We start from the raw sequence: 22,335 nt of genomic DNA on the forward strand, positions 1-22,335 counted from the left end.
ATGTCTTTGGAGGTGGGAGGAAGCCGGAATACCCGGAGGGAATCCACGCAGTCACGGGGAGAACATGCAAACTCCACACAGAAAGATCCCGAGCCCGGGATTGAACTCAGGACTACTCGTACTGTGAGGCACATGCACTATCTAACCCCTGTGCCACTGTGCACACAGTACAGGCCAAAAGTTTGTACACACCTTCTCATTCAATGCATTTTCTTTATTTTCATGACTATTTACATTGTAGATTGTCACTGAAGGCATCAAAACTGTGAATGAACACATGTGGAGTTATGTACTTAACAAAAAAAGGTGAAACAACTATAAACGTCTTTTATATCCTAGTTTCTTCAAAATAGCCACCCTTTGCTCTGATTACTGCTTTGCACACTCTTGGCATTCTCTCCATGAGCTTCAAGAGGTAGTCACCTGAAAGGGGTTTTTACTTCACAGGTGTCATAGTTTTGATGCCTTGAGTGACAATCTACAATGTAAATAGTCATGAAAATAAAGAAAACCTATGGAAATGAGAAGGTGTCCAAACTTTTGGCCTGTACTGTATATACATGCATATATGTCCTATTTTTAAGGAACTCTGATACAAAACCTCAAAATAATGTCTGATAGAATGCTAAAAACATTATGACAAGACCACCTCAAAAACGGAATGGAATTTTAAATTTTTTTTACTGAATGAGACACCCAGAATGTACATGAAAATAAAGAATGTGGGATTTACAATATTAACTATGAGCGATAAAACACTGAATATTGACAACGTCACACCCCCTCTACATCGACATATTTTACAATGAAGCGAAACACAACAAAAATGCAACAAACACAGCGAAATATGAACGCGAAGGGTAAAAAAAACAACTCACCTACGATCTGATATATCACTAAGTTTTAGAACTTCGTTGTAAAAATCTCCTTCCGCGTCTGTCCCTGACACCCGCATTTCAGGCTGGCCACTCTGGGAACACTCTGTGGAAAAGCTCCTCGCCCACACTGCTTGGTGCCTGGTCTGAGCTGCTGTGACTTAGATTACCATAGTAACTAATTAGATGACCATAGTAACTAGTATATCATGCAAAAGTGCAGATTCCAACCATTGAAATACTTTGTATAGTTCAAGACTTACGGTCATTAGAAAACACAGGGCCGGTCCGTGGCATTGGCCGTATAGGCAAATGCTAAGGGCGCCGTCCATCAGGGGGCGCCACGGACGCCACAAATGTTGGAGGGAAAAAAAAAAAGAAAAAAAAAGTTGGTACTATTATTTCTAAATACAAAAAATAATCCCACGTTAATTAAAATGCAAAGTAAAGCCTATTTAATAGAAATATTATTTGTTACAACATTACACCCCCCCCCCCCCCCCCCCGCACGGTGCGCCCCCTCCCTTCCCGTATCATGACTCTCTTTGGACGTCACCACTTAAAAAAATCAACACAAGATGTCAAAACGGACTAAACTGTCAGGTGCCCAGGGAAGAAAATAGAAAAGAAGAGGAGGAGAAACGAGAAAAAGACAGAGGTAGCAGGTAGATAACGTTAGCCTACATGAAATTATTTGTCTGTTACAGAATGTGATAGTAACCTGGCTTTTTAGCATTAAGCTAATGTTACATGATTCGGCAATTGCTAATCAATAAATAGCTAGTTCTGTTTTAACGTCGGGTTAATATTGTGGAGGGGGCTAAATTGTTATGGAAAATAATAATGTAACGTTAGGTAATTACAGTACTCCCACCTTACATTCCTCAGGGACATTTGTATTAGATCTTTTAAGTAGGTGTTTTTTGTTTACATTGTTATTGCCTTCTGGTTAGCTAATGTTTGCCCTGCAGGTAATAGTCACTTTTCCACCCCTTTATATATTAGGTATAGTTGTAAGCCTAGTTTTTAAAGTGCACATCATTAATGTTAATTAAGCAATATCACATGAGTGCTGAATGCTGTTTTTTAATTTGAGCACTGCTGTGATTCGGTTAAAGATTATCATAGCATAACATTCTCATATAATATGTTAATTTGCTTTCTTTAAGCAAAAAAAAAAAAGGTCAAAGACAAAGCTATTCGGTTTCTTGTGAGCATATACACTTCACTGCCGATGTGGCGGGGAGGGGGGGGCGCCACCTAAAATCTTGCCTAGGGCGCCAGATTGGTTAGGGCCAGGCCTGAGAAAACATCACTGCACATCATAATGGCAGCTACACTTTCCATATTAAAGATTTGAAAAAATTATTTGGGAATGTCCAGCGGGCCAGATTGAAAAGCTTAACGGGCCGCATGCAGCCCCCGGGCCTTAATTTGCCCGGGTCTGATCTAGAAGTGGGGTGTTCTTCCTCGCCACACCTTTGATGAACCCTGTTGTGGTTTTTGCAGGGCCAACCTGAGCGACTCCTACTTCACCAACAGACAGGACCGCTACGTCCTGCTGGAGAACTGCCCCGAGCTGGCCGATTTCTTCTCGGAGCTGGTGGATGCCGTCGGAGACGCTTCCCTGCAGCTTCAGCCCGACGACTCTGTCACCGTGCAGGAGGACATGGTGCACCCGTACAAAGGTACCACATCGCAGGTTTTTTTTTTTTGGTATATTCAAAAAAAATGATTAAAGCATAATTTTTGGTCTTAAATTAAGCATTTTCAAGCATAAAAATTGCTTTAAAAAATGGGGGCGCTAAACTAATCGATAGACAACAAAATCGCAATTTTTTATTTTGCCAATTCTAAATTAAGACATAATTTTTGAGAATCGATTTAAAAAATAAAAAGTATTTGGAATACATTTTTGGAATAAATACCTATTATTATTATTATTATTATTATTGTGTGAATGCTCCAAAGCATTCACACACATGGTTTTTATTATTTTACTTCTTCTTCAGATTTTGGCGCGATCTACCTTCCACATTTTTCATCCGATTCAAACCGTTCCAATTTCAAACTGTTCAGCCTATTCGGGAATTGTGGGCTTTCCCTTAACAAATTCCCAGAATTCCAGGTTTTCTCGGGTCATTTTTCCCATTCAAAATGAATTGGCCATTTTTCAAACTTCCACATTTTTCAACCGATTCAAACCATTCCACCTTCAACATATTCCACTCGTACTGTAAATTTAAACTATAATTTTTAAAAGCTCAAAAAAATTCCAGGAATTCCTAAAATTCCCTCTTTTTTTTTAAACCCTTTTTTTGATCATTTTTTCTGGGGACTACTCCTCCCACATTTTCAACCCATTTTAACCTTTCCATCGTCCAAACACTCTTCTTAATCAGGACAAAAAACAAAATTTTTGAACTGGAAAAATTCCCGGTTTTCCCGAAATTCCTGGAATTCCTAAATACCATTTCTCAATTAAAAATGTTACTACTTCAACATTTCTTGATCGACCAACCATTTCAACTCACTCAGAACATTCAAGTCTTTTAACATTTTCCAAAAAATTCTCGCTTTTTCCGAAATTTCAATGGGAATTTCATGTAAATTTGTTACATGAAATTCCCATTGAAATGAATGGGACATTTTTCAAAGTTCTACAACTCCCACATTTTTCATCTGATTCAAACCGTTCCAACTCCAAAATATTCAGCCTGTTCAAAATTGTGTGCTCTCCTTCAACCATTTTAAAAATTCCCGGGTTTTCCAAGAATTCCCAGTTTTCAGGGACATTTTCCCCATTGTCCACTTTTTAAACTTCTACAATTTGCACATTTTTCAACTCATCCCACTAACACTTTCCCAAGTTCCAAACCTAATTCCGTTTTTCCTGGAAATTCAAACTGTTCAACATTCAAACTATTGTTACATTCATACTACATTCTGTCAGCATTTCAGTTCAACTTCAGCATTGGAGCTTTCACACGCAATTCCTTAAGGAATTGCCTCATCTAGTTGTTATTGTTTTTTATACATACATATATATATATATATATATATATATTATTTTTTAAAAATATATATATATGAGTGTGTGTGTGTGTGTGTGTGTGTGTGTGTGTGTGTGTGTATATATATATATATATATTTTTTTTATATATATAATATATATATATATTTTTTATATATATATATATATATATATATATATATATATATATATATATATATATATATATATATATATATATATATATATATATATATATATATATATATAAGCAATTTTTTTTAAGTACCCCTAATTAATACTGTTGCTTTTATTCTTTTTTGGTATTCGTTGTTTTTAGTATTGTATTAAATCAATATCTTGTGTCTTCTCATAAAGTATTATAAATTGGGAAGGAGGAGGGGTTGCACTATTTTCTTTTATTAGATTACTTTTTCTTTTTTTTTTAGATTTTTGTCAATATCAAAAAGAATAAATACATAAGACTTAAAAATTACATTTTACGTCAGCAGCCAAGAGGAGCTTTTGTGATCTGTAACATGTTTTGAAAAAGGTTTTTATCCTTTATATACCAAATAATATATTAAGATTGTAATCGAATCCTCGACCCGAGAATTGGAATCCAATTGTGAGATCCCCTAAGATTTCCACCTCTACGAAATAAACAAAAAATATGAATACTACAGTAGAATTGGCCAAACCAATCAGATCATACTGTTCAGTATCGTGGCTACTGATTGGCTCAGTGTCAGGCAGCATTACTACATTGGATTAAAAGAGTGGGAAGGTGACTAAAGAATGTTATTTCATGTCTAGAAGGCTCTCATAATATTGAAAAACTTATTTAGAGGGTTGTAATCAGGCTTTTTATTCTCTAGTTATGAAAATATTTGATTTATAATTACCGGTAATGATTCCTACTTCGCGTAAGCTCATTTATCGCGGTCATGTCCGGAATATATATGTATGTATATACATACATATACGTGTGTGTGTGTGTGTGTGTGTGTGTGTGTGTGTGTGTGTGTGTGTGTGTGTGTGTGGCTAGGAAACCTTGAGAGTAACAAGCCGTAGAAAATGGATTAGAAAAGACAGATTAAAAAAAATAATTAAAACAAAACAAAACTAAATTAAATGTTTTATTTTTTTTTACCTTGGGACTTCCCACGGGCCGGATTTTGGATGCGGGGGCCGTAGTTTGAGGACCCCTGCTCTAAACTAAAGTGAGCCTCACAGTCCTCCTAGCGCATGTTCAGGCACGCATGAGTTTATTCCTTCATTTGTGCTGCGTCTCATATGTACACTTTCACATTCCAACATGTCCGAAAAGGAGCAGGAAGAAGCAGCATGTTTCATATTAAATGCTAACAAATTGGATTTACTTATTACACGCGCGCGCACACACACACACACACACACACACACACACACACACACACACACACACACACACACACACACACACACACACACACACACAACTGTGTAACCGTAACGCGCGTGCTGTAGCCTTCCAGGATGCCCGTTTGAGGAGTGAATGACATCATGTCTGCCAGACTGCGGAAACAAACGCCAGAAATAGTCGTGATGTCACAATCATTCTGCAAGATGATATGCCCTCGGAACGCACACACGCCCATGCAGTTAATTCATAAACAGGCACATGACATACAAAATAACTGGGTGTAATTATGGACATTACACGGGTAATTTAGGTTATCGAGAAGTTTATTCATAGGCCATACAAACCTGTTATCATTTGAGCCGGATTGACTCCATCATGAGGAGTTATGAGAATTTAATTTAAGTATAAAAGTATATAATAATTGTGTACAATTGTTTTTAAGCCATGGATTGACAAATGCACCTGTCTCCATTTTTCTTGTCTGGATCGCCATGGCAACATTGGTTATATTTAATGTTGTCGTGAATTTTACTACATGACATATATACTCACATAATGTATATTAAACGTCGATGGAGGTGTTTGGATGTTTTTTGGAGGGCGTTGTAGTCGGAATAGAGCGACTTCCATTGACTCCATTGTTAGTTGACTTTTGATCATGTTTATTTACGATTTAGAATGCACCAAAAATTGAAAAAATTGTGATTTTATCAAAACTTAATTTGAGCAGCCATGAAAGAGTATCAAAATAATTAATAAAGCAAGTTTTGCTATTTTTTGAAATCGGTGCACAGTCACTTTTATTTAACCCTTTGTGTGATTATATTTAATTCATGTTAATATGAATATTACTACATGACATATGTACTTACAGCGTGTATAAAAAAACCCTGATGGATGTTTTTTAGAGCACTTTGTAGGCGGAATAGAGCGACTTCCATTGACTCCATTGTTAGCTGACTTTTGATAATGTTTGACGATTTAAAATGCCCCAAATATATATATATATATATATATGTCTTAATTAGATTATCCAAAAAATAGTGCTCGATACCGTGGTAGAGCGTAATATGTATGTGTGGGAAAAAAAAATCACAAGACTATTTCATCTCTACAGGCCTGTTTCATGAGGGGGTTTCCTCAATCCTCAGGAGATTTTAATGGAAGCATTCACATACCATGGTTTATATAGGGCACAGAGAGGGTGGGTACAGGCAGGCGTGGGGGCGTGGTGATTGACTCATGTGTTACCTAGGAGGTGTTTCCTTCTGTGACGGCATGCTGATACAATTTCGCTGCGCTTGTTGAGGGATGACAAGTCTGGACTGTATATGATAAACAGTTTCTCTTTTAAGCATAGGTTGCATCTTTTGTTACCACTGTTGTAAGGTGTGCTGGATGCAAGAATTTGCCATGTTATAGAGTATTCAACATTATTGTCTTTGAGATTCCAAATGTGTTTACTGAGTTCTGTAGTGTTCCGGAGTCTTTTGCATCTGAGGCTTCTTTCAGATTCACATACCATGGTTTATATAGGGCACAGAGAGGGTGGGTACAGGCAGGCGTGGGGGCGTGGTGATTGACTCATGTGTTACCTAGGAGGTGTTTCCTTCTGTGACGGCATGCTGATACAATTTCGCTGCGCTTGTTGAGGGATGACAAGTCTGGACGGTATATGATAAACAGTTTCTCTTTTAAGCATAGGTTGCATCTTTTGTTACCACTGTTGTAAGGTGTGCTGGATGCAAGAATTTGCCATGTTATAGAGTATTCAACATTATTGTCTTTGAGATTCCAAATGTGTTTACTGAGTTCTGTAGTGTTCCGGAGTCTTTTGCATCTGAGGCTTCTTTCAGATGCAAAAGACTCCGGAACACTACAGAACTCAGTAAACACATTTGGAATCTCAAAGACAATAATGTTGAATACTCAATAACATGGCAAATTCTTGCATCCAGCACACCTTACAACAGTGGTAACAAAAGATGCAACCTATGCTTAAAAGAGAAACTGTTTATCATATACAGTCCAGACTTGTCATCCCTCAACAAGCGCAGCGAAATTGTATCAGCATGCCGTCACAGAAGGAAACACCTCCTAGGTAACACATGAGTCAATCACCACGCCCCCACGCCTGCCTGTACCCACCCTCTCTGTGCCCTATATAAACCATGGTATGTGAATGCTTCCATTAAAATCTCCTGAGGATTGAGGAAACCCCCTCATGAAACAGGCCTGTAGAGATGAAATAGTCTTGTGATTTTTTTTTCCCACACATATATATATATATATATATATATATATATATATATATAATATATATATATATATATATATATATAAGCATTTTTAAATCACATAGGATTGTGAACGATGAGCAAAATTATTTTTTTAAAGTGCAGTTTTTGCTGTAAAATGTGTGATTTTATCAACTTAATATGAGCATATTTAAAAAAGTAACTACCGATGTTTCAAAGTTTGGTTGATGTATCAAAAACGCTGGAGAGTTTTTTAACAAAGCAAGTTTGGCTATTGTTTTGAAATCGGTGCACAGTCACTTTTTTTTTTACCTTTTTGTGTGATTATATTTAATTCATGTTATTATGAATATTACTACATGACATATGTACTTACAGCGTGTATATAAAACCTCGATGGATGTTTTTTTAGAGCGCTTTGTAGGCGGAATAGAGCGACAACTTTTTTATATTTGATGTCTAAAGTTCTAAGAAATACATTATTTAAATTTAGATTAATCAGTATTTCTACACAATTATTTTAAAATTATTATTTATTGAATTATTAATAACATGGAATTGTATATAAATATAAAAGTATATAATAATTGTGTACAATGTTTTTATGCACTGGATTGACAAACGCACCTGTCTCCCTTTTTCTCGTCTGGATTTCCATGGCAACTTTGATTATATTTAATGTTGTCGCGAATTTTACCACATGACATATACAATATACTTACAGAATGTATATTAAACGTCGATGGAGGTGTTTGGATGTTTTTTAGAGGGCGTTGTAGGCGGAATAGAGCGACTTCCATTGACTCCATTGTTAGCTGACTTTTGATGTTTATTTACGATTTAGAAAGCACAACATTTTAAAAAAAAATTTTTTTAATCACACAGGATTGTGAACAATAGGCAAAATAAAAATACAAAGTGCAGTTTTTTCTGTAAAATGTGATTTTATCAATACTTAATAGGAGCATCCATGAAAAAGTAACTAACTAAAAACAACTTTTTTATATTTAATGTCTAAAATTCTAAGAAATACATTATTTAAATTTAGATTAATCAGTATTTCTACAAAATTGTAATTATTTTAAAATTAATATTTATTACATTATTATAAAATGGAATTGTATTCAAGTATAAAAGTATATAATAATTGTGTACAATGTTTTTATGCACTGGATTGACAAACGCACCTGTCTCCCTTTTTCTCGTCTGGATCTCCACGGCAACTTTGATTATATTTAATGTTGTCGTGAATATTACTACATGACATATATATACTCACATAATGTATATCAAACGTCGATGGAGGTGTTTGGATGTTTTTTAGAGGGCGTTGTAGGCGGAATACAGCAACTTCCATTGACTCCATTGTTAGCTGAATTTTGATAATGTTTATTTACGATTTAGAATGCACAATTTTTATTTTTTTTTATCACATAGGATTGTGAACAATAGGCAAACATTTTTTTTAAAGTGCAGTTTTTTCTGGAAAATGTGATTTTATCAAAACTTAATAGGAGCATCCATGTAAAAGTAACTAACTAAAAACAACTTTCTTTTTACATTTATTGTCTAAAGTTCTAAGAAATACATTGTTTAAATTTAGGTTAATCAGTATTTCTACTCTATTGTAATTATTTTAAAAAGATTATTGAATTATTAATAACATGGAATTTTATTTAAATATAAAAATATATAATAATTGTCTACAATATGTTTTCATGCCCTGGATTGACAAACGCACCTGTCTCCCTTTTTCTTGTCTGGATCTCCAGTGCAACTTTGATTACCGGTATATTTAATGTTGTCGTGAATTTTACCACATGACATATACGGTATACTTACAGAATGTATATTAAACGTCGATGGAGGTGTTTGGATGTTGTAGACGGAATAGAGCGACTTCCATTGACTCCATTGTTAGCTGACTTTTGATAATGTTTATTTAAGATTTAGAATGCACAAAAAAAATACGTTTTTTTTTTTATCACACAGGATTGTGAACGATAGGCAAAAAAAAAAAAAAAAGGGCAGTTTTTTCTGTAAAATGAATGAATGAATGATCTTTATTTGTCATTGTGCATGTACAGGTGCAGGTCCAACGAGATTTAGGTTGCTTCCCTGAGGTGCTTTGCATTTAAAAAAAAGACGAAACCACACAATATACAGAAACACAATATACACAATATGCAATATACAATATGGCCTAAGACCACTCTAAGAGGCAATGTAAAAAAAAAAAAAAAAGTGATTTTATCAAAACTTACTAGGAGCGTCCATGAAAGAGTAACTAAAAACAAATGTTTTTTATATTTAGTGTCTAAAGTTCTAAGAAATACATTATTTAAATTTAGATTAATCAGTATTTTAAGGAGCCCCTAAAGGGACATGGGGAAATTTTTTTTAAATTTTATTTATTTATTTATTTTTTTAGACATGTAAAGTTTCTCGTGCGCACGAGAAACTTTTTATAAAGTTATTAAAAAAAATTACAAAAAATGTATAATTGTTTTATTTTTTAGACATTTCTCATCTCATTTCTGAGATGAGATACATGTCTAAAAAAAATACAAAAATTTAAAAAAATTATATATATATTTTTTTATAACTTTATAAAAAGTTTCTCATGCGCACGAGATACATGTCTAAAAAAAAAGAAAATTATTTAATTTTTTTTATTTTTGTCTTAAAAAAAAAAAAAATTTTTTATAAAAAGTTTCTCATAAAGATACATGTCTAAAAATTTTTTTATAAAAAATAAATATTCCCTTATGTCCCTTTAGGGGCTCTGTAGTATTTCTACACAATTGTAATCATTTTAAAATTATTATTTATTGAATTACTAATAACATGGAATTTTATTTAAATATAAAAGTATATAATAATTGTCTACAATGTGTTTTTATGCCCTGGATTGACAAATGCACCTGTCTCCCTTTTTCTCGTCTGGATCTCCACGGCAACCAGGCGACAGGCGGGACTTCTCCGCCGTGGCGAGCAGGCGCATCATGGAGGTGGTGGACGCCGCCCACGCACGCCAGCGGCTGGTCGGCCAGCTCTCTGAAGAGGAGGAAGGGGAGGAGGAGGAGGAGGAGGACACTTGGGTCTTCCCCCTGGTCCAGATGAAGCCTCTGGGCATCCAGGTGGACGAGCGCGTCACACAGGTGGGCGTTAGCAGCAGCCGGCACGATTTTAAACATGTGACTCATAGGATTAAAGATGACTAATAAAAACTGCTGGGAGGAATATTTGAGTCCCGCTTAGTCACTTTTTCTGGGCACAAAGTCAGAGTGAAGCGGTCCTCTAATATTCATGTGGAGCAGATAAAACATTGGTCCCGTCGTTGGAGACATCGTAATAAATAAAAAAATGTCTCCCTTTTATCCAGCGCCTGCTGAGCGACGCGGCTCCGGACTCCAGCGTCTTCCTGACGTCGGGCTACTTCAACCTGACGCGGGCGTACATGCGCCTGGTGCTGGGGGGCGGCGCCCGCTACCGCATCCTCACCGCCTCCCCGGAGGTCAACGGCTTCTTCGGGGCCAAAGGCGTGGCGGGCGCCATCCCCGACGCCTACACGCACATCGCCGCGCAGTTCTACGAGCGGGTGTGCCGCCTGGGCCAGCGGGACCGGGTCCACCTGCACGAGTACCACAGGCCAAAGTGGACCTTCCACGCCAAAGGTGCGTCTTTCTCGCTCCTGATTTGCGCTGTAAAAACCGGATCAAACCCACAGCTCAGTCGCCAGAACTTAAGTTATTTTTTAAGTAAATGGGAAAAGGCTACCACTTTTAATGTATCCTCTTAAGGCCCAAGCTGTTTGTTTACATGCTTTTGTTTATTTCTCTTTGCTATTTGGGCTTATTGGACCCTAATTAGAATAAAAACTAAGAATCATCTTTTGATATGATGTACTTAGTCCATAAGTACACAAACGTGTACTTCATGCTAATTCTTATTTTTACACTTTTTTTCCCCCCAAATTCCATTGTATGTTATACTCTTCTGACACCACCAGATGGCAGTATAAGTGTCCACATAAGCGGCCAGAAGACCCCAATTCAGTAGTGTACACAATTTTGGAAATAAGAGCAAAAAAGTGCTGTCCACGCATGTGGCCACTAAGCCTTTAGAGGTTTAGGGAAAATTCTGGTGACTGAGCTGCCGGTTTTTTTCCGTAAAATCTACGGTTGTTGTTTTGACAGTTTTTTACTGTACGTGGGAAAACGCTACCTCTGTTATTTTCACTGTAAAATTATGTTTTTTTTAACCCTAAAACATATGCTTGTTTTTAAAATGCATTACTGTAAATTGAAAAATTATATTATTTGTATGTAAAACTTCCGGCAACTGAGTTGCAATTTTTTTCTGTAAAAAATCTATTGTTTAATGTAAATGGGAACATTTTTACGATAAAATTCCGGTGACTAAGCTGCCTTTTTTTTTTGCGTAAAATTTTCTCTTTTTTTTTTTTTTACAATGTAAGTGGAAGAGAGTATCACTTTTATTTCTACGGTAAAATTCCGGTTTATACGAAAAGCGGTATCACTGTTACATTTACGTTAAAATATGCATTATTTTTACTGTGCATTGTTATAAATTAAAAAAACAATACCACTGTTATTTTTTAGGTAAATATTGGTGAAAAGCTGCAGTTTTTTCCTGTAAAATCTGGTTGTTTTTACAGTGCATAACTGTAAATGGTGAAACAGTACCACTGTTATTTTCACGTAAAAATGTTGGCGACTGAGCTGCCAGTTTTATGTTAAAATCTACACTAATTTTTAGGAAAAACGGTATCAGTTATTTTTACGATAAAATCTGCAGTCGTTTTTACAGTGCATTACTCTAAATAGAAAAACAGTCATTTTTACTGTAAAACCTGCGGCCGTTTTTTTTACAGTGCATTGCTGTAAATGAAGAATTGGTACCAGTGTTATATTTTTATGGTAAAATTCACTCGACTGAACTGCCAAATTTTTACCACAAAAGTTACGCTTTTTTTTTATTTTTATTTTTTTAAACTGCGTAAATGGTAAAACTGTCATTTTCGAGTAAACATTTTACATAGCTGCCAGTTTTTTGCTATAAAATTTAAGGTTGTTGTTTTTTACAGTGCTGTACTGTAAATGGAAAAACAGTACAACTGTTATTTTCATGGTGAAAATTCTGGTCACTAACCTGCCAGTTTTATGTTCAAATCTACACTCGTTTTTACGAAAAACGGTATCACTGCAGTCGTTGTTTTTACAGTGCATTACTCTTAATAGAAAAACATTACTACTGTTATTTTTACGTAAAAATTTTGGCGACTGAGTTGCCAATTTTTACTGTAATATCTGCGGTCGTTTTTACAGTGCATTGCTGTAAATGAAGAATTAGTACCATGGTTATTTTTTACGGTAAAATTCGGTCGACTGAGCTGCCAAATTATTTCCGCAAAATTTTAAATTACGGTGACTAACCTGCCAGTTATGTTAAAATCTACACTCGTTTTTACGAAAAACTGTATCACTGTAATTTTTACATTAAAATCTGCAGGCTTTGTTTTTACAGTGCATTACTTTAAATAAAAAAAACGGTACCAGTTATTTATTATGGTAAAATTCAGTCGACTTAGCTGCCAAATTCTTACCGTAAAATTGTGCAGTGTTTTAATTACACTGCGCGTAACTGTAAATAGTAAAACAGTACCACTGTTATTTTCACGTTAAAATTTTGGTGACTGAGCTGCCAGTTTTTTACTGTAAAATTTAAGGTTGTTTTTTACAGTGCAGCACTGTAAATGGAAAAACCGTACAACTGTTATTTCCATGGTAAAAATTGTATGTTAAAATCTACACTTTATTTTTACAAAAAATGGTATCAGTTATTTTTACATTAAAATCTGCAGGCGTTGTTTTTACAGTGCATTACTTTAAATAAAAAAAACGGTACCACTGTTATTTTTTTTATGGTAAAATTCAGTCGACTTAGCTGCCAAATTTTTAGCGTAAAATTGTGCAGTGTTTTATTTACACTGCGCATAACTGTAAATAGTAAAACAGTATCAATGTTATTTTCACGTAAAAATGTTGTCGACTGAGCTGCCAGTTTTTTTACTGTAAAATTTAAGGTAGTTTTTTACAGTGCAGTACTGTAAATGGAAAAACCATACAACTGTTATTTTCATGGTAAAAATTGTTAAAATCAACTTTTTTTTTTTTACAAAAAATGGTATCAGTTATTTTTACATTAAAATCTGCAGACGTTGTTTTTACAGTGCATTACTTTACATTAAAAAAATGGTACCACTGTTATTTTTTATTAATTTTTTTAAATTAATTTAATTTATTTTTATTTTTTTAATTAATCAGTTATTTTTTTATGGTAAAATTCAGTCGACCTAGCTGCCAAATTCTTACCGTAAAATTGTGCAGTGTTTTATTTACACTGCGCATAACTGTAAATAGTATAACAGTATCACTGTTATTTTCACATTAACATTTTGGCGACTGAGCTGCCAGTTTTTTACTGTAAAATTTAAGGTTGTTTTTTACAGTGCAGTACTGTAAATGGAAAAACCGTACAACTGTTATTTTCATGGTAAAAATTGTATGTTAAAATCTACACTTTTTTTTTTACAAAAAATGGTATCAGTTATTTTTTACATTAAAATCTGCAGGCATTGTTTTTACAGTGTATTACTTTAAATAAATAAAAACCGATACCACTGTTATATTTATGGTAAAATTCAGTTGACTTAGCTGCCAAATTCTTCCCGTAAAATTGCGCAATATTTTATTTACACTGCACATAACTGTAAATAGTAAAACAGTACCACTGTTATTTTCACGTTAAAATTTTGGCGACTGAGCTGCCAGTTTTTTACTGTAAAATTTAAGGTTGTTTTTTACAGTGCAGTACTGTAAATGGAAAAACCATACAGCTGTTATTTTCATGGTAAAATTGTATGTTAAAATCTAAACTTTTTTTTTTTTTTTTTTTCTTTCTTTTTTACAAAAAATGGTATCACTGTTATTTTTACGTTAAAATCTGCAGGCGTTGTTTTTACAGTGCATTACTTTAAATTAAAAAAACGGTACCACTGTTATTTTTTATTAAAAAAAAAAAAAATTTAATTTATTTTAATTTTTTTAATTAATCACTGTTATTTTTTATGGTAAAATTCAGTCGACTTAGCTGCCAAATTCTTCCCGTAAAAATTGTGCAGTGTTTTATTTACACTGCGCATAACTGTAAATAGTAAAACGGTACCACTATTATTTTCACGTTAAAATTTTGGCGACCGAGCTGCCAGTTTTTTACTGCAAAAATTTAAGATGGTTTTTTTTGTACAAAAAGCAGTCCGTTGCGATAAATGGAACAACGTTATTTTGACGGTAAACTTCGGCGACTAAGCTGCCAGTTAGTTTTTTATTTTAGAAAAACGGTACAACTGTTATTTTCATGGTAAAAATTGTATGTTAAAATCTACACTTTTTTTTTTACAAAAAACCGTGTCAGTTATTTTTACATTAAAATCTGCAGGCGTTGGTTTTACAGCGCATTACTGTAAATGACATTTTTTTACCACTTTCATTTTTGTTGTGAACTCCTAAGACTGAGCTGCCTTTTTTTTGTTTTTTTTTACCGTAAAATCTATGGTAGTTTTTACAGAGCATTACTGGAATTAAATGGAACCACTTTTATTTTTACTGTAAAATTCCGGCGACTGACCTGCCAATTTTCTTTTCACTGTAAACTCTACATACTTTTTATTTGACAGTGCGATGGTGATCCAAAACCCTCCTCCTTGTCTTCCAGGTCTGTGGTACTACCTCCAAGGGCAGGATCAGCCTTGCCTCACGCTAATAGGCTCCCCTAATTTTGGGTACCGCTCGGTTCACCGCGACCTGGAGGCCCAGGTTGCCATAGTAACCGAGAACGAAGAGCTGAAGAGGCAGCTGCAAGAGGTGTGTGTTTACGTCACAGTTGGGAATGACGATGCATCATTTAGTTCCTCTGACACATTGCAGGAGCAGGAAATGTTGTACCAGCGCTCCTCCGAGGTGTCCAGGTCTACATTCCTGCAGTCGGACCGCCACGTCAAGCTTTGGGTCCGGCTGATCACTCCCCTCATCAAGAACTTCTTCTGAGGTAAGGCACACACAAACAATCTTGAATCTAGATTTGAATCACCATTCCTACAGTCAGCTCAAGCTTGAAATGTTATTTTAACGCTTAAACCTCTTTAAAAAAAAAAAAAAAAAAAAAAAGGAGCCAGAACTAAATGGGAAAGTTTAATAGCACTAATAAGTTGACAAATAATTTAAAGGGGAACTGCACTTTTTTTTTAAATTATGCTTGTCATTTACAATCCTTATGTAAGACATGTTGTTCTGTTTTTATGCATTCTAAATCGTAAATAAACGTTAACGAAAGTCGGCTAACGACAGAGTTATAAAAACCCTCTAATAAACCGTCCAAAAAGCGCTAACAATACTCCATTTACTTTTTGTGACCTGGATATGAATCAAGTATTAGCGATATTGTTATTATAAGCGCCAACGTTGACCGAGTATTCTCAGCGGCGCTTTGTCAGAGCGCTAACTAGTAGGGCTCTGAATCCTTTGGGCACCGCACGATTCGATTCAGTTCTTAGGGGTAACATTTCGATTCAAAATTCATACTTTTTTAACAACATTGGTGTGGAGGGGGGCGTGGCCTGCGGGCCTGCCGCGGAACGGGGTGTGCCAGGACCGGCCTCGAGCACGGCGACGGGTGAATAGATGGCCCAGGTGGGCCCTGTTACCTAATCACCTGTCGCCTTCATTAGCAGCAGCCGGAATGAGACTTGGAGTTGGAGTGGGAGCCAGAGAGAGAGAGAGAGAGAGACACACACACAAACTCAGAAAAAGACATTTTGCTGGAAAGCAAAAGACTTGCAGAATTGATGGAAATAAAACCGTGTTATACCCTGAATTCTGGGCTCTCCTGGCAGTGTGTGGTGGTCCGAAGAACCCACTAGAGGGCAACCTCTACAATTGGGTTCTATGATTAATGACTTTCCTCCATAAGGATAAACAGCTGTGATACTTTTTTATATTACATAAAAGAAAACTGGTTTTGTTTGATAAAATTCTACCCAAACATTTACTGAAGTGGCTGGACAGGACATAATTTTTTAGGGGGGAAAATTTTATTTTTGATTTCTTTTTAATCGATTAAGAATCGTTACACATGGGATCTGCGATTCATTTAAAAATCGAAATTTTTTTGGGACCCTAACAAGCTTATGCTGCAATATTGACATACTGAGCCGGCGAGCTGCTGCTTCTCCTCTGCGTTGGCGAAAGTTAATTTTCGACTATAAGTCATGCCTCGCACCTGGATTTGACGTAAACTCTGACCTGGAGATGGCTGAAAGACACGAAAAAACGCTTATTTACAGCAACTTTTAAAAAAATTTTTAACCCTACCGTATTTTTCGGACTATAAGGCGCACTTAAAATCCTTTAATTTTCTCAAAAAGCGACAGTGCGCCTAATGTACGGAATAATTCTGGCTGTGCTTAGAAGTAATTTTATTTGGTACGTGGTGAAATGATAAGTGTGACCAGTCACATTATTTCGCAGTCACACAAAAGGGACAAGCGGTAGAAAATGGATGGACATAAGAGATACGTGCAGCCTGCAATACGACGCCAGTAAACACCGAAAATTTAAATGTTTCTGTCAGGTTTAAACACTGATGACTTTTATTAAACAAGACAAGAAGCAAGGAATTAAACAGAGACATAATTCAATTTAGCTCAATTGAGGAGAAACGTCTGGGCTTTACTCTTTGCACAGTCTTCCACCACGCTCTGACAAAAGACCTCCTCTTTTATTTGAACTTCCCCTGATTACATGGTAACAGCTGTTTCTAAAGGGACGGGGGGTCGTAAACAGCCGTCTTTGGTTACAAAACAGTTCAAAGAAAAGGTGCTTGGAGGGGGGGGGTCAGGTCCTGCTTCCTCCCCGCTTTGTAGATCTCGGGTCAAGACAAAATCTTCCTGTCGACATATTTTACAATGAAGCGAAACGCAACAAACACAGCGACATATGAACGCGAAGGGTAAAAAAAAATCAAAAATCTACAATGTAAATAGTCATGAAAATAAAGAAAATGCATTGAAATGAGAAGGTGTGTCCAAACTTTTGGCCTGTGGGAAACTTTTGCTATTGTTTAAAAATGGGTGCACAGTCAGTGGAGTCCATCTCGGGTGCGCTGGTAATAAAAAGAAGTTCCAGTGTCATTGTGGTCCGTCCTGACCCGGCGTCCTCCTCGTCTTGCCAGGATCCCAGTCCGCTGACTCACCCCTCTCTGACTCACCGCTTTTGATACTTTTGACTGTTTACGTGACCGCGATGAAGCCGGAGACTCACCTCTGATGTTTGGATTTGTTTTGCAGGACTACCAAGAATGCGAGGCAGGGTAAAAAGTCATGAAAACAAAGTCCACTCGGCCACTAAACACGTCAGCCTCGTTCTTCTGCACATTTTTTGCTCAGCTCGTCAGCTAAAGAGTCAAGTAGGATGACTTCCGCAGGAATGAAGGCGCGCACACCGAGTGGTTTCTCTGGCGGGGGGGGGCGATGTGGAGACATTTTTAGCCGCGCGCACTCAGCTCTTATCTCACGTGCTTCCTGACGGGAACCAAACCAAAGGCCGGCCTTGAAAAGGAGGACATGGTTACCGTGGGCAACGAGGAGGGAGAGGAAGTCTATTGTTGCAAAGTCGAGATGTGATCCTGGACCACAAGCAGGCTCGTGTGAGGGTCTGCTGGTGACTGCCCTCTAGTGGAGGGGAAATGAAACATCCACCTTCCAACTTTGGTGTACTTAAATACACCAAGCAAGAGGTAAATCAGGGGTCACCAACCTTTTTGAAAGCAAGAGCTACTTCTTGGGTAGTGATTAATGCGAAGGGCTACCAGTTTGATACACACTTCAATAAATTGCCAGAAATAGCCAATTTGCTCAATTTACCTTTAACTCTGTTATTATTAATAATTAATGATATTTACACTTAATTGAACGGTTTAAAAGAGGAGAAAACACGAAAAAAAATGACAATTAAATTTTGAAACATAGTTTATCTTCAATTTCGACTCTTTAAAATTCAAAAATCAACCGAAAAAAAGAAGAGAAAAACTAGCTAATTCGAATCTTTTTGAAAAAATATTTTTTTTTTTTTATGGAACATCATTAGTAATTTTTCCTGACTAAGATTAATTTTAGAATTTTGATGACATGTTTTAAATAGGTTAAAATCCAATCTGCACTTTGTTAGAATATATAACAAATTGGACCAAGCTATATTTCTAACAAAGACAAATCATTATTTCTTCTAGATTTTCCAGAACAATTTTTTTTAAAGAAATTCAAAAGACTTTGAAATAAGATTTAAATTTGATTCTACAGATTTTCTAGATTTGCCAGAATAATTTTTTTGAATTTTAATCATAAGTTTGAAGAAATATTTCACAAATATTCTTCGTCGAAAAAACAGAAGCTAAAATGAAGAATTAAATCAAAATTTATTTATTATTCTTTACAATAAAAAAAATAAATTTACTTGAACATTGATTTAAATTGTCAGGAAAGAAGAGAAAGGAATTTAAAAGGTAAAAAGGTATATGTGTTTACAAATCCTAAAATCATTTTTAAGGTTGTATTTTTTCTCTAAAATTGTCTTTCTGAAAGTTATAAGAAGCAAAGTAAAAAAAAAAAAAGAATTTAAGTCTTTAAAATATTTTCTTGGATTTTCAAATTCTATTTGAGTTTTGTCTCTCTTAGAATTAAAAATGTCGAGCAAAGCGAGACCAGCTTGCTAGTAAATAAATCCAATTAAAAAAAATAGAGGCAGCTCACTGGTAAGTGCTGCTATTTGAGCTATGTTTAGAACAGGCCAGCGGGCTACTCATCTGGTCCTTACGGGCTACCTGGTGCCCGCGGGCACCACGTTGGTGACCCCTGAGGTAGATGGTGAAACGGGGCTGTGACTCCTCCTCCTCCTCCTCCTCGACCCAACGTGAAACAAACAGGAAAACCGGAATTTGGTTTGGAACTTGGGAAAGTGTTAGTTTGAATGTCCAGGATGAGTGGAATGTGTTGATGTTGGAATGGGTGGGAAAATGTGCGAATTGTAGAAGTTTAAAGAATGGACAATTCATTTTGAAGGGGGAAAATGTCCCTAAAAACTGGGATTTCTTGGAAATTTGGATATGTTTTAAAATTGTTGAAGGAGAGCACACCGTTTTTGAACAGGCTGAATATTTTGGAGTTGGAACAATGTGGAACTTTGAAGAATGTCCCATTGATTTAAATGACAATTTCATGGGAATTTCGGGTATTTTTTGGAAAATGTTAAAAGACTTGAATCTTCCGAATGAGTTGAAATGGTTGGTGTTGGAATTTTTCATTTTTCTTATTCAGCATGTGTCTTACTTTATAAAGAATAGCAATGGATTTGGACATTTTTCCCTTTATATATTCAATCAGTGGCCTAGTGGTTAGAGTGTCCGCCCTGAGATGGGTAGGTTGCGAGTTCAAACCCCGGCCGAGTCATACCAAAGACTATAAAAAAAATGGGAGCCATTACCTCCCTGCTTGGCACTCAGCATCAAGGGTTGGAATTGGGGGTTAAATCACCAAAATGATTTCCGGGCACGGCACCGCTGCTGCTCACTGCTCCCCTCACCACCCAGGGGGTGAACAAGGGGATGGGTCAAATGCAGAGGACAAATTTCACCACACCTAGTGTGTGTGTGTGACAATCATTGGTACTTTAACTTTAATATGCGGTTTGAAGTAGTAACTTTTAACTGAGAAATGGTATTACGGAATTTCTGGAAAACCGGGAATTTTTCTAGTTCAAAAAACAACTTCGTTTTTTTCTCCAGATTAAGAGGAATAGTTTTCACGGTGGAACGGTTGAAAAATGTGGAAGGTTTAGTCGACAGAAAAAAGGGTTTAGAAAAACGGGAATTCTGGGAATTCCTGGAATTTTTTTTTAACTTTCGAAAAATGATAGTTTGGATTTCCAGGATGGTGGAATGTGTTGAAGGTGGAACGGTTTGAATCGGTTGAAAAATGTGGAAATGGTGGAAGTTTGGAAAAAATGGATAATTCATTTTGAAAGGGAAAAATGTCCTGGAATTCTGGGAAATCCTGGAATTTTTTTGAACTTGGAAAAGGTAGTTTAATTTTTCAGGATGGTGGAATGGTTTGAATCGGTTGAAAAATGGTGGAAGTTTGAAAAAGGCCAACTCATTTTGAATGGTAAAAATGTCCTGGAAAACATGGAATTCTGGGAAATCCTGGAATTTTTTTGGAGTGGGAAAAGGGTAGTTTAAATTTCCAGAATGGTGGAATGGTTTGAATCAGATGAAAAATGGTGGAAGTTTGAAAAATGGCCAATTCATTTTGAATGGGGAAAAATGTCCCGGAAAACCTGGAATTCTGGGTAATCCTGGAAATTTTTTGAACTTGGAAAAGGTAGTTTAATTTTCCAGGATGGTGGAATGGTTTGAATCGGTTGAAAAATGGTGGAAGTTTGAAAAAGGCCAACTCATTTTGAATGGTAAAAATGTCCCGGAAAACATGGAATTCCGGGAAATCCTGGAGTTTTTTTTGGAGTGGGAAAAGGGTAGTTTAAATTTCCAGGATGGTGGAATGGTTTGAATCAGATGAAAAATGGTGGAAGTTTGAAAAGTGGCCAATTCATTTTGAATGGGGAAAAATGTCCCGGAAAACCTGGAATTCTGGAAAATCTGGAAATTTTGGAATTAGTCAAGGGAAAGCCCGCGATTCCTGAATACGCTGAACAGTTTGAATTTGGAAGGGTTTGAATCGGGTGGAAAATGTGGAAGGTAGAGCGCGACAAAATCTGGAGAAGAAGAAGTTGAATAAATAGATGAATTTTGGTGTAAAAAAGCATGTGTGAATGTTTTGGAGCATTCACACAACAACATTGGAGCAATAACAGTTTAAGGGGAAAAAAAGTGCATGGAAGCTTTGTGTTATTAGTAGGGATGTCCGATAATGGCTTTTTGCCGATATCCGATATTGTCCAACTCTTTAATTACCGATACCGATATCAACCGATATCAACCGATACCGATATCAACCGATATATGCAGTCGTGGAATTAACACATTATTATGCCTAATTTGGACAACCAGGTATGGTGAACATAAGGTACTTTTTAAAAAAATAAGTAAAATAAGATAAATAAATTAAAAACATTTTCTTGAATAAAAAAGAAAGTAAAACAATATAAAAACAGTTACATAGAAACTAGTAATAAATGAAAATGAGTAAAATTAACTGTTAAAGGTTAGTACTATTAGTGGACCAGCAGCACGCACAATCATGTGTGCTTACGGACTGTATCCCTTGCAGACTGTATTGATATATATTGATATTTAATGTAGGAACCAGAATATTAATAACAGAAAGAAACAACCCTTTTGTGTGAATGAGTGTAAATGGGGGAGGGAGGTTTTTTGGGTTGGTGCACTAATTGTAAGTGTATCTTGTGTTTTTTATGTTGATTTAATAAAAAAAAATTTAAAAAAACGATACCGATAATTTCCAATATTACATTTTAACGCATATATCGGCCGATATTATCGGACATCTCTACAACTTTTTCTTGTTAGATTTCACCTGTTTGCTAATAATAATAATAATAGATTTTATTTGTAAAAAGCACTTTACATTGAGCAAACAACCTCAAAATGCAAAAAAATAAATACAAAAAA

General features: G+C 35.8%; 1 protein-coding gene across 1 annotated transcript in view; it reads left to right on the forward strand.

The window, feature by feature from the left end:
* LOC133656238 (CDP-diacylglycerol--glycerol-3-phosphate 3-phosphatidyltransferase, mitochondrial) overlaps positions 1-22,335 on the forward strand; it is a 38,647-nt gene that overhangs the window by 15,383 nt on the left and 929 nt on the right. The window contains exons 6-10 of the mRNA XM_062057180.1: positions 2,385-2,563; positions 10,516-10,712; positions 10,937-11,228; positions 15,352-15,500; positions 15,564-15,684. Coding sequence (XP_061913164.1) covers positions 2,385-2,563; positions 10,516-10,712; positions 10,937-11,228; positions 15,352-15,500; positions 15,564-15,683 — 937 coding nt within the window. The 3' untranslated portion in view covers position 15,684. The remainder of the gene's footprint in view (positions 1-2,384; positions 2,564-10,515; positions 10,713-10,936; positions 11,229-15,351; positions 15,501-15,563; positions 15,685-22,335) is intronic.

This window comes from Entelurus aequoreus, linkage group LG08 (genome assembly GCF_033978785.1).
Source record: "Entelurus aequoreus isolate RoL-2023_Sb linkage group LG08, RoL_Eaeq_v1.1, whole genome shotgun sequence".
In the NCBI taxonomy this organism is placed as follows: Eukaryota; Metazoa; Chordata; class Actinopteri; order Syngnathiformes; family Syngnathidae; genus Entelurus; species Entelurus aequoreus.